Consider the following 12,081-nt stretch of genomic DNA (forward strand, 5'->3'; position numbering starts at 1 on the left):
TAAGGTCAATTGGTAATTACAACACCCAATCCAGGCAAGACAACAAATGTCTCAGACCGTTCAGGAATGAAGGTGGGGGTCATACTTTCAGGTAGAGCCAAGATCTGCTGAGGTGCTTGCTGGAGGTTGAGGGAATATAGAATGGGTAGTAGAAGGTAGTCATAAATACCAACTATGTCCACATGACCAGTTACAGAACTGAGGATTATAATTACCCTGGATATTTCTTCCCTATTCCATTAAGAATACGCTTATGCATACTTACACATGCATTAAGAGGAAACGTTTGTCACTCTCCTGTTATTCATCATGAAATGTAGCATTGATTGACTTAACATTAGTAATGTTTCTGTTTTTCTCTTCTGGGGAGAGAACTAGTATGTTTTCAGTTGTATGAAGGATAGTTGTGTTAGGTGGAATTATGAACTGTTAATGTGTTGATTTGGAGATTAAGTATGATGGTGAGAGTCATGTTTGGATATCACGTTGACAAGGGGTGGACTTGTAATGGTTTTTTTGAATTCTCAACTTGACTAGATTAAGAGATGCTGATGATTAAGAGGCCTCTGGTGTGTCCATGAGGGCATATCTAGGAATGATTGAAATATGGGATAGTGAACTGAAGTGGAGCCCCTCGCTAAGCATGGATGAACTAAACGCTGGAAGAATAAGGATGGAATAAAAGCTGGAAGAACAAGGAAGCAGATGCAGATGCAAGCTCGACTCTTCTTGAACAGGTTCTTTATTGCCAATCATCTGAGGATATTGGACTCTCGCTTCTTTACTCTTCCAAAGTGGACTCTGCCAGAGATTCTCCAGAGCACCCTGACTAATACACCCACCTATTCCAATTAGGTCCCAAGTTTCCACCACTCTAGTAGTGACATAGGCTGGAGACAGCCTTTAGCATATGGCTTTTGGGGAAAATTTTAGATCTAAATCATAACAACCAGATAGTAACAATTTTAGGCATTAGAAACCATATAATCTCTTTTTCAGCAACTCAGCTATGCTATAGGTAAAGCATAAAGGAATTGGTGTGACTATATTCCAATAAAACTTTAAAAACAAGTAACGCGGACTGGGGAGATAGCTCAGCTGGTAGAGTGCTTGCCTCACAAGCACAAGGCCCTGAGTTCGATCCCCAGTACTGCAAAAAAAAATAAAAAAATAAAAAATAAAAAAATAAAAACAAGTAACGCACCCAAGTTAGCTAACCCAAAACCCAAGTATTTTGCCATTAGTGACTTAAATTGAAGAAGATTGATATTATAAGTATAAAATACAAAGATTGAAATAATAATCAAGAAAATATAATACAAATACTACTGCATTTCATTGATCAAAGAATGGAAGTTTATTTACCACTATCACAGAAAGCTTCAAATGAATAGTACATGGCAGATAAACAGACTTGACAAAAGCTCAGTTGGTAATATTAATATCAAATATATTAAATATAGATTTTCTATATCTATTATAGGATTCTTTAAGCTGTTTCTGTGTATTGAATCATAGTACTATTTAAATAACTTTCTGAGCTGGGTGCAGTGGCACACACTTGTAATCCCAGCAGCTTGGGAGGCGAAGGCAGGAGGATCACAAGTTCAAAACCAGCCTCAGCAACTTAGCAAGGCCTTAAGCAACTCAGTGAGACCCTGTCTCTAAATAAACTATAAAAAAGGGCTGGGGATGTGGCTTAGTGGTTGAGTGCCCCTGGGTTTAGTCCCTGGTAACAAAAACAAAAACAAAAAAACCCTTTCTGTGACTTAGTTAAAGCCTGTCTAAAGAAATGTGCATTTCAGGATTGTATTTATGAAGAATGCAATACACAGTGTTTTTTACTTTAGTAGAATGCATATAATATCTTATTTCTAGAATTTAGCACCTGGATAAAAAAAAAATCCCTTTTCTTTCTAAATACTTCTTTTATTAGACACAGAATACTGGTACTGTTGTTCCTGGGAAGCTTAGAATTCAATTGTATGACTGTCTCATCTCTAAACTCTGGTGTAGGGAACTTGAACAATGACAAGTTGAGAATGATTCATGTTCTGGGAATTATTGGAACCACCTGGCTATAGTGGAGTATTTCATTATCCCTAATGTATTGAGACTTTTCTTTACTCAATTCATTAGTAAATTAAGACTTTTAACAGTTTTCAAATTGGGTAATACATATAAATGTCCAGAAATCAGATAACTTTTATAAGGCCTTAGAAGCCAATGACTGATGCTAACTTTTGGCCTGTCTGGATTATTTCTTAGGAAAAGTTTAAGTCCTGCCAATGGACCATATAGTGCTCTAGGTTCTAAGAAACAAGAGCATTTAAGACAGGATTCCCATTCATTAGAATTTACCAGCTAAAGAGTTCTTCATTGCTCTGACTAGATTATTTCTTTTGATTGCATTTAGGGGTTTATGTTTACTTGAGGTAATAACCGACCTAGTTACTTGTTGCAAAGAAAGAAAGGAGGGTAAAAATGACAATTTTGTTTTGTTCTAAGAAGATTATCTTTCTTTTCAAAGATATTTAGTTCTAACTAGAGATTGGCAAACAAACACTATCAGATTTTAGTTTTCTAGAGATATCAGGCAAGTGGCCACTTCTTTTGTGGGTCATCAAAAGTACTATGCATTGGCACTGTGGGGAGCTGTCTTTACTGCTTTTGAAAAGGGGCATGGTGACCTTTTTCCTTAGGGGGAAATCACTGATTAAAGGGAATTCTCTATATAACTTTTGTAAATACAAATAATAGGACACTGCACATTATTTAAGGACTTTTAAAGGCCCTTACACCTCTGACTTTCAAAATGCTCATTAGTTTTTTTTTAAAATCTTTTAAGAAAAAACTAACAATATAACTAAGCAGAGAAAAATGTTTGAAATTAATGACATCCCCTCATTTCAGCATCTTAAAACTGAAGTGTGTAAAATACTTTTAGACTCTCTTGGGCTGTTTGGAGAATGTCCTATGCATGTATTTTTAAGAACTCAACAGAGATTTGGAAGAAGTTTTATGCAGAATCTCCTCCTCCTCCTTCTTCTCTTCCTTCTCTTCTTCCTTCTCCTTTTCCTCCTACTCCTCTTCTTCCTCCTTCTCCTCCTTCTTCCTTTTTCCTTTTTCCTTTTAGGGATTTCCCCTTGTTTTCCATCTTGATCCCAGCCCTCTCATTCACACAGTAGATTTCTATCTATGGTGTCCCCTTGCCGGGATCTTTACTCTTTTTTTTTCCAGTGCTAGAGATTGAACCCAGGGGTGCTTTACAGCTGAGCTACATCCCCAGCACCACTCCCCCCCCCCTTTTTTTTTTTAAATTTGAGACAGGGTCTCACTAAGTTGCTCAGACTGGCTTCAAACTTGTAATTCTTCTGTCTCAACCTCCTGAGTTGCTGGGACTGCAGGTGTGCCCTACTATTTCTGACTTATTTATATATTTTAAATGGCTATCAGGTTAGTTTCTTTTCCTTTGTGGTATGTTGAGAGTCTGTTTCTCAAAACATGTAAATGATTTTCAGAAATCTGCAATTTTATTGAAATTTGGTTCAGAGAAAGTTGACCTAACACTGCCAATTTTATTGCTCTTAAAGAAGTATTATATGGATACAAGTTGCTACTCAAAAAATACAGTGAAGGAATATGTCCTTTATCCTATGAAATACTGCTTTAGGATAGGAGAGAAATATTTATGCACCTACTCCTAATTTGTAAGGTAGAAAATGTTAGGCATTTGCATTTCCTCTTAATAAATTAGTAGGAAAAAACCAATTATTAAAATGGAATTAGTTCCTAAATTGAAAGTGTTCAACCATAGACATAATGCTTACTTAAAATCTCTTTAAAAAGTCTTCTGGGAATAAGTGAGATTTGATGTTTATCTGTTTTCTCATCCAATACATGCTATTTCTCAGGCTCTAGTTCATGTTTTGGCAACACATTGAATCAGGACATATTCAAAATATGGAATATATTCTGTTTTCTGTTAGAGACATTTTTGGAAGTAATTTCATGGACTTTGTTTTGTGTGGGCACATTAGAAACAAAATACTAGACTTGGAGTTAGGAGCTGTATAAAACCTAATGCATTCTATCCAGATTTTATGTGGGTATTAGGGCTGAATAATCAGCCTGAAATTAGCATGGATCAGTTTAGTTCTCAGTTTAATGCTTATTTCTGAATTACTTAACATGAATGCTAAGGATCAACATTTTAGTTTAGAACTCTAGAGGGTTTGAGCAATTTTGCACTAAAAAATTCTGTGATTTCTAAATGTGTATAGCTGGAAAGTTGTGCTTTAATCACAATGGAGGTAATTTGATGAGACTAGCTTAATATATTTTTATTGAATCATTCAATGGTTATTCATTAAGCATTGTGGAGTAGACACTGTTTTAGGCACTAGGGATAGAGCAGTCAGGTAAGAACTGTTCTCATTGAGCTCATATTGGGGTGGGATATTCTAGGGAGTGAACAACAGACTATAAACAACTAAATAATCAAATAAGATAATTTAGCATCTATGTAATGAAGATAAGCAAAGTAAGGTAATTAAGTTAATAGTGATTTGGGAATGTGTGAAAGTTTGGAAAAGATGTCCTCTGGGGCCTGTTGGTGGTGGTGACATTTGAAGAAGCCTGTGTGATAAGAAAGTTGTGCCATTTAACAAACTATGGAAGGAGTGATCTGGCAAAGAGAACTGCTGTGCAGAGACCCTCATGGTGAATCAAACTTCAACTGTACAATTAAGAAAGAAGACCTGTGGGGCTGGATACAGTGAACTGGCCATTACATCTCAAACCTTTCAGGAGGTTTTCTAGCTCTTTGTTTAAGGATACACATGTATGTAAGAATGTATTCCCTCCAATGTTGAACCTAGATGAAAATAAAAAGAAAAATCCCATCTTTTCCTTCAGTAATTTTGAGTACCTTCTGTATGTCGAACATACAGATGCTGGAAAGAGCAATGAACAAAACATGAGTTTCTGCTTTCATGGAGTTAATTTACCTGAGATACTTCGTTAGAACGTTCTGATGCTTTTAATCTTACAAAATATTTGAAAGATTAAAAAAGATTAATTGATACTGTTAGGAGTACTGAATTCTCAACTCTCTGGGGATGGGATGGAGGTATGGTGGATATTGGTGGCTAGAGATGTTTGATTAGAGACCTTAAATGAGGTCATAAGTGTCTTAAAATATTTTAGATTAAAAAAAAAATGACTGGGTGGGTGAGGTGGTGCACATTTGTAATCCCAGCTCCTCAGGAACTGGGCAGATGGATTGCAAATTTGAGGCCACCTTGGGCAATTCAGTGAAACCCTGCTTCACAAAAATAAAAGAAGTGGGAAGGGCTTGTCTAGCATGTATGAGACCCTAGATTCAATTTCTAGTACTGGGGAAAAATAAGTAAATGGGAATAAGTATATGCCTTAGAGAAGGTATTTTTTAGAATCCAAGATTGCTACTTTTAACTTAAAATGTTGATGGTTCGGCAAACTTGGATTACTACTCAAAATAATTTTTTTTTTTGGATTAAAGCCATTTTTTTTTTTTTTTTGGTACTAGGGATTGAACCCAGGTGTGCTTAACCCCAGAGTCACATTTGCAGCCCCCCCTTTTTTTTATTAAAATCTTTTTTATTTTTACAGACTGCATTTTGATTCATTGTACACAAATGGGGTACAACTTTTCATTTCTATGGTTGTACACAATGTAGATTCACACCATTCATGTAATCATATATATACATAGGGTAATACTGTCTGTTTCATCCTACTATCTTTCCGTCCCTCGCCCCCTCCCACCCCATTTTCCTCTACACTATCCAAAGTTCCTTCATTCTTCTCTTCCCCACTGCCACCCCCCATCGTTATGTATCTTCATCCACTTATCAGAGAAAACATTCAGCCTTTGGTTTTTTGGGCTTGGCCTATTTCACTTAGCATGATATTTTCCAACTGCATCCATTTACCAGCAAATGTCATAATTTTATTCTTCTTTATGACTGAGTAATATTGCATTGTGTGTGTATATATATCACAGTTTCTTTTTCCATTTATCAGTTGAAGGGCATCTCGGTTGGTTCCACAATTTAGCTATTGTGAGTTGCGCTGCTATGAACATTGATGTGGCTTCATCACTGTAGTATGCTGATTTTAAGTCCTTTGGGTATAAACCAAGGAGTGGGATACCTGGGTCAAATGGTGGGTCCATTCCAAGTTTTCTGAGGAATCTCCATACTGCTTTCCAGAGTGAATATACCAACTTGTAACTCCACCAGCAATGTATGAGTGTGCCTCTTTCCCCACATCCACACCAACACTTATTATTGCTTGTGTTCTGGATAATAGTCATTCTAATTGGAGTTAGATGAAATCTTAGGGTGATTTTAATTTGCATTTCTCTAGTTACCAGGGATGATGAGCACTTTTTCATATATTTGTTGATCACCTGTATATCTTCTTCTGTGAAGTGTCTGCCCATTTCTTTAGCCCACTTATTGATTGGGTTCTTTGTATTTTGGGTGTAAAGTTTTTTAAGTTCTTTATAAACTTTGGAGATGAGTGCTCTGTCTGAAGTGTATGTGGAAAAGATTTTCTCCCACTCTGTAGGCTCTCTTTTCACATTATTGATTGTTTCCTGTGCTGAGAAAAAACTTTTTAGTTTGGATCTATCCTATTTATTGATTCTTGCTTTTATTTCTTGTGCTATGGGGGTCTTGTTAAGGAAGTCTGGTCCTAAGCCAAAGCGATGGAGATTCAGGCCTGCTTTTTCTTCTATTTGATGAAGGGTCTCAGGTCTAATTCCTAGATCTTTGATCCATTTCAAGTTGAGTTTTGTACAGGGTGAGAGATAGGGGTTTAATTCCATTTTATTGCATATGGATTTCCAGTTTTCCCAGCACCATTTGTTGAAGAGGCTATCTTTTCTCCATTGTAAGTTTTTGGCACCTTTGTTTAGTATGAGCTAACTATACTTTGTGAGTTTGTTTCTGTGTCTTCTATCCTGTACCATTGGTCTACCTGTTTATTTTGGTGTCAATACCAAGCTGTTTTTGTTACTATTGCCCTATAGTAGAGTTTGAGGTTTGGTATTGTGATACCTCCTGCATCACTCTTCCTGCCCAGGATTGCTTTGACTTCTGGGTTCAGAAGTAATTTTTTGTGTAGGATTTCTATTCATACATTTTAGGAGTTAAATTAACTCTCTTACATGAATGGCTTCATTTGCTTCTGTGGCAGAGATTCAATTCAAATATAGTAATAGAGGCATTGGTTATCTCAAAGGTTTCCATTCTTATGGTTCTAGTATTTTGTAGTTTTTCTTCTACATTCTGTTGTTCTGTCTTCTTATGAGTGATAATGATTTAGTGAAACTCCAATGTACAATTGTTGTCACCTATTATCTTTGACATTATGTTTGGGTAAGATAATTAGGGATTTTTTAAAATTAAGATTAAAAGTAATATTTGAGTTGGGTACAGTGGTGCATGCCTGGATTTCAAAGCCAGCCTCAGGCAATGGTGAGGTGCTAAGCAACTCAGTGAGACCCTGTTTCCAAATAAAATAGAAAACAGGCCTGGGGATGTGGCTCAATGGTCCAGTGCCCCTGAGTTCAATTCCTGGTACCAAAACAAACAAACAAACAAACAAAAAAACCTAGCCTCAAAATGTGTTTGTGCTAGTCAGCTTTTCATTACAGTGACAGAATACTTGACATAAACAGCTCAAATGCAGGAAAGATTTATTTAGGCTTATGGTTTTAGTTCATGGTCAGCTAGTTCCACCGTTTCTGAGTCTGTGGTAAGACAGAAAATGGGGGATGGATGTGACAGAGCAAAGATACTCAACTCATATTGCCAGGAAGCAAGGAGAGTGAGGAAGGGGCAAGGGATAAGATATACTCTTCAAAGGCACACCCCTATGACCCACTTCCTTCAACTGGGCCGCCCTACCTTCTAATACCCCATTCACCTATGAATTCATTAGTGAATTCATTTATTGATGGGATCAGAGCCCTCATGATCCATTCATTTCCCCAATGCCCCCCCTCTGAACATTGCTGCATTGGGTACCAGTCCTTCAACATGTCATGCCTTTGGGTGACATTACATATCCAAATTATAATAGTTATACATTTAATGTTTGAATTACAAATTTAAAAACACTTTAAAAACTCAGTTGTTAAGAAGAGGTAAGCTGGGCATGGTGGAGCAGGCTTGTAATCCCAGTGACTTGGGATGGAGACAGGAGTACCTCGAGTTCAAAGCCAACCTCAGCAACATTGAGGTGCTAAGCAACTCATGGAGACTCTGTCTCTAAACAAAATACAAAACAGGGACTGGGGATGTGGCCCAGTGTTACAGTACCCTAGTTCAATATCTAGTACCAAAAAAAAAAAAAAGAAGAGAAGAGGCAGGATTTCCCAACAATATAGTATATCTGGAGGCAAAGACTTTATAGCAGCAGAGGCAAAGAATCTTTTTTCTTCATTTTTAGGGACACCAGCAGCAGTGAAAGTGAAGACAGTTCTGATTCTTCTTCTGATGAGTTAATTGGCCCTCCTTTACCCCCTAAAATGTTAGAAGACTCAGTTAATCTCATGGAGGAAGATATCCTTGGACCTTTACCCCCACCGCTTTATGAAGAGGAAGAAGAAGATGATGATGAAGGAGAAGATGAAGGAGAAGAGGAAGTAAGTATTCAGGTGTAATTTAAGAATTTATGGGAGTGGCATCTTTAAGATATTATAGAGATCAATTTCCTGCTAAACTGTTAATTATAAGAATTAAAAAACAAAACAAAACAAAACAAATCTAAACAAACCCTAGGAAGAAGAAGAAAACTAAAAAATAGTTTAGTGGAGAGCAGAAAATAGTGTGTTAAAAAGAAATTAATATCACATTTTGTTAAGCCTATTTAAGCATTCAGTATAAATGAAATCTTGGGGACATTTAAAAACAAATTGGATCTAAAATTATCATCAACAATAAAGTGGAAGATGGGAGAGTGGGATTGGAATTCATTCATTGTGACATCCTTGTATTATGTTGGAGGAGAGTAGAGATATTTGTTAACTTTATACTAGTTTAAGTTCAATGTATGAGTTATAATTTTAAGAATAATTCCCCAAAGACTAGAAATAAAATATATAACCTCCAAAATAGTGAAAGGAAACATTGTAAAAGTACATATTTGACACTTGGAGTAGATGATTTTTTAATACCTCCTTTATGTGACAAATGATTTTCAGTAGTAATTAAGAAATGAAATGAATAATAATGATAAGAAAAGAAATACTTTTTTCAGTCTGTCAGAGATTTTGTCAAAATTGGTATTTGAGTATTCATGTTCAGGAACACACTATACAAAATTTGTCAATTTATGTTCACAGTTGACCAACTAAAGCTTTTAATTTAAATTTTGTCATCTTTTTCACATAAAACAACATATGTGTGTTTGTATGTATACACACATTTATGTATATATACATGTGTGAGACTTCATAAAATTAGGAAAAGAAACATAAGGAAAATTTTGATAAATTATAAATTCTACAAATTGCAATGTTGATTCTTTTTTGATATAAATTATAGTGACTTTTAAATATATCTTTGCAGTTTAAGTATTTTCACTTAAATGTAAAATTCGTTTTTCATTATATCTGGTAAAAACTTAAGAAGTTTTTTTCAGCAAAAATCAGAGAAAATGTCTAACTATGGCAAACATTGTTATTAAAGAATGTATTACTTTAGAATGTTTTTGGTGAAAACAATTGAAGCATTCAGACATTACTGTTTTGAATTCTTCTGCCTATATAATCTGCCATCTTCCATATTTGTTTTCTTCCTGGCTTTCACAGAAAATAGAATTGAAATTTTATTTTTTGTAATCATTGTTTATTTTGAATCCACTGTTTAAATGCAGAAATGCATGTTATAAGAGTGGTTAGAGATAGAAAACTACCCTCAAAGTAAGACTGAATGATTCTGAACCATTATGAGCATTGTGGAAATCTGAATAGCTGAGTATATATATGCATAAGTGTGGTGCAGACTGTTTAACAGGGAGTTCTCCAAATTAAATTAAGTAGTAAAAATGTGTTAATTGAAACTTAAATTTGTATTGTTAAAACTTAACAGTAACTATAGCAAAAAACAAAAATAAAAAAAACTAGTTTCTAAACTCACATTGTTTTTAATTGCTATTGCATGATGATAATAAAGATTTATCTGTAGTTGATTTTATTTTTTTAGATTTTATTTTTTGTGAGACTAAGCACAAAAGTGTGCCTCTGAGCTAGATCCTCAACGCTTTTTGTTTTTATTATTGCTTTTAAGTTTTCCACAGAAAATATATGCTCTTTTTATTGGCATCACTTCCACTGTAATTCTTTGGATATGCCATTAAATTCAGTTATTCCCATAAAAGTCAGGAAAGGAGAAAAAAGAAGTAGAGGAAAATCTTGGCAAATGGATACCAAATGATATGATAGTAGGCATAAACACAAATATGTTGGTATTCACAATAGATGTAAAGGGACCAAATTTGCCACTTATAAGAGAAAAATACTTGGATTGAACTTTAAATTCAGGTATATTTTATTTATTAGTGATACATCTAAAATATAATTACATAGAAAGGTTGAAAGTAAAGGAATAGAAAAGGTGTTGTAACTCACTAATAGAACACTTACTTTGCATGCATTAATCCCTGGGTTTGACCTCTAGCACTACAGAACTACAGAGGAATAATAGAAATAAGAAATAGAAATGAATATAGCAGAAAAATGCTAACCAAAAGATAGCTGATTAATGTTATAAAATTGATATCAGACAAAATAATCTTTTTTTTTTTTTTTTTTGAGAAGAGATCTCATCTTGCTATGTTGACCACCAAGAACTTGAGATCTTCCTATTTCAGCCTGCTTAGTAGCTAGAATTACAGGCGTGTGTCACCACCATGCTATGCTCAGACAATATAATCTTTAAGTCATAATACTGATCAGTGGTAAAGACGACATGGCTTAATGGTAAAAGGAACAATTTACTCTCCAGGAAAAATTGTCAGTCCCCAGTCTCTGTGCATATAATACAGTATTTTCAAAGTGTGTAAATCTATTGGGTATGGTGGTGCACACCTGTAATCCTAGGGATTTGGGAGACTGAGGCCGGTGGATCACTGGTTTGAGGCCAGCCTCAGCTACTTAGCAAGATCCTGTCTTAAAATAAAGAGGGCTAGGATGGGCAGGGGATATTGCTTAGTTGTTAGAGTACTTACCTTGAATGCACAAGGCCTTGGGTCTAATCACCACCACCGCAAAAAAAAAAAAAAATAGTAAAAAGGACTGGGAATATAGTTAAGTGGTAAAGCACCCTTGGAATCAATTCCCAGTTTAAAAAAAAAGATTCAAAATGTATAAAGAAAAAATTTACAGGATTACAGGGAGAAATGCACAAATATAACATCGTAATGGGAGAGACAAATTAGTACATGTTATATGAATAATAAAAATAAACAAGTTTGATCTATTAAACAGAATTTGTGGACAATCATAAAACAAGAAGTATCTAGGTCACAGAGTGCTGTGGAAACATTAAGTTCTGTGGAACCTTGAGGAAAATGTGGTGGATTATTTTGGATAGTCCATAGAGTACCATGGAATGCAAGAATGGGTTTTGTAATGGACTGAATGTTTGTGTCTTGCCAAAATTCACACATTGAAGCCCTAGCCTCCAGTGTGACCTTTTTTGGAGATAAGGCCTGTAAAGTTAAATTAGGTTATAAGGTTCTGATCCCATAGGATTAATGTCCTTATCAGAAGAGACACTGAAAAGTGTATACTCAACCCTCCACTCCCCATGCAAGGAAGAATGGTTATGTGAGGCCATAGCAGAAGGTGGTTGTCTACATACCAGGAAGAGATGTCTCACCAGAAACCAGATTTGCCAGCACCTCGATTATGCACTTCTAGCCTTCAGCACGGTGAGAAAAATAAATTAGTTAAGTCAGGGTACTTAACCAGTCTGGCGTGTTTTATTATGGCTGTCTGAGTTAATGATCGTAGATTTTCAAGTC

At 35.4% G+C, this 12,081-nt stretch overlaps 1 protein-coding gene across 1 annotated transcript in view; it reads left to right on the forward strand.

Moving 5' to 3' along the window:
- The window catches only part of Wdr70 (WD repeat domain 70), a 329,962-nt gene that overhangs the window by 24,623 nt on the left and 293,258 nt on the right, over positions 1-12,081 (forward strand). Inside the window, exon 5 of the mRNA XM_047556126.1 lies at positions 8,503-8,698. Within this exon, the coding sequence (XP_047412082.1) occupies positions 8,503-8,698 (196 nt within the window). The remainder of the gene's footprint in view (positions 1-8,502; positions 8,699-12,081) is intronic.

Source organism: Sciurus carolinensis, chromosome 6 (assembly GCF_902686445.1).
Source record: "Sciurus carolinensis chromosome 6, mSciCar1.2, whole genome shotgun sequence".
Lineage (NCBI taxonomy): Eukaryota > Metazoa > Chordata > Mammalia > Rodentia > Sciuridae > Sciurus > Sciurus carolinensis.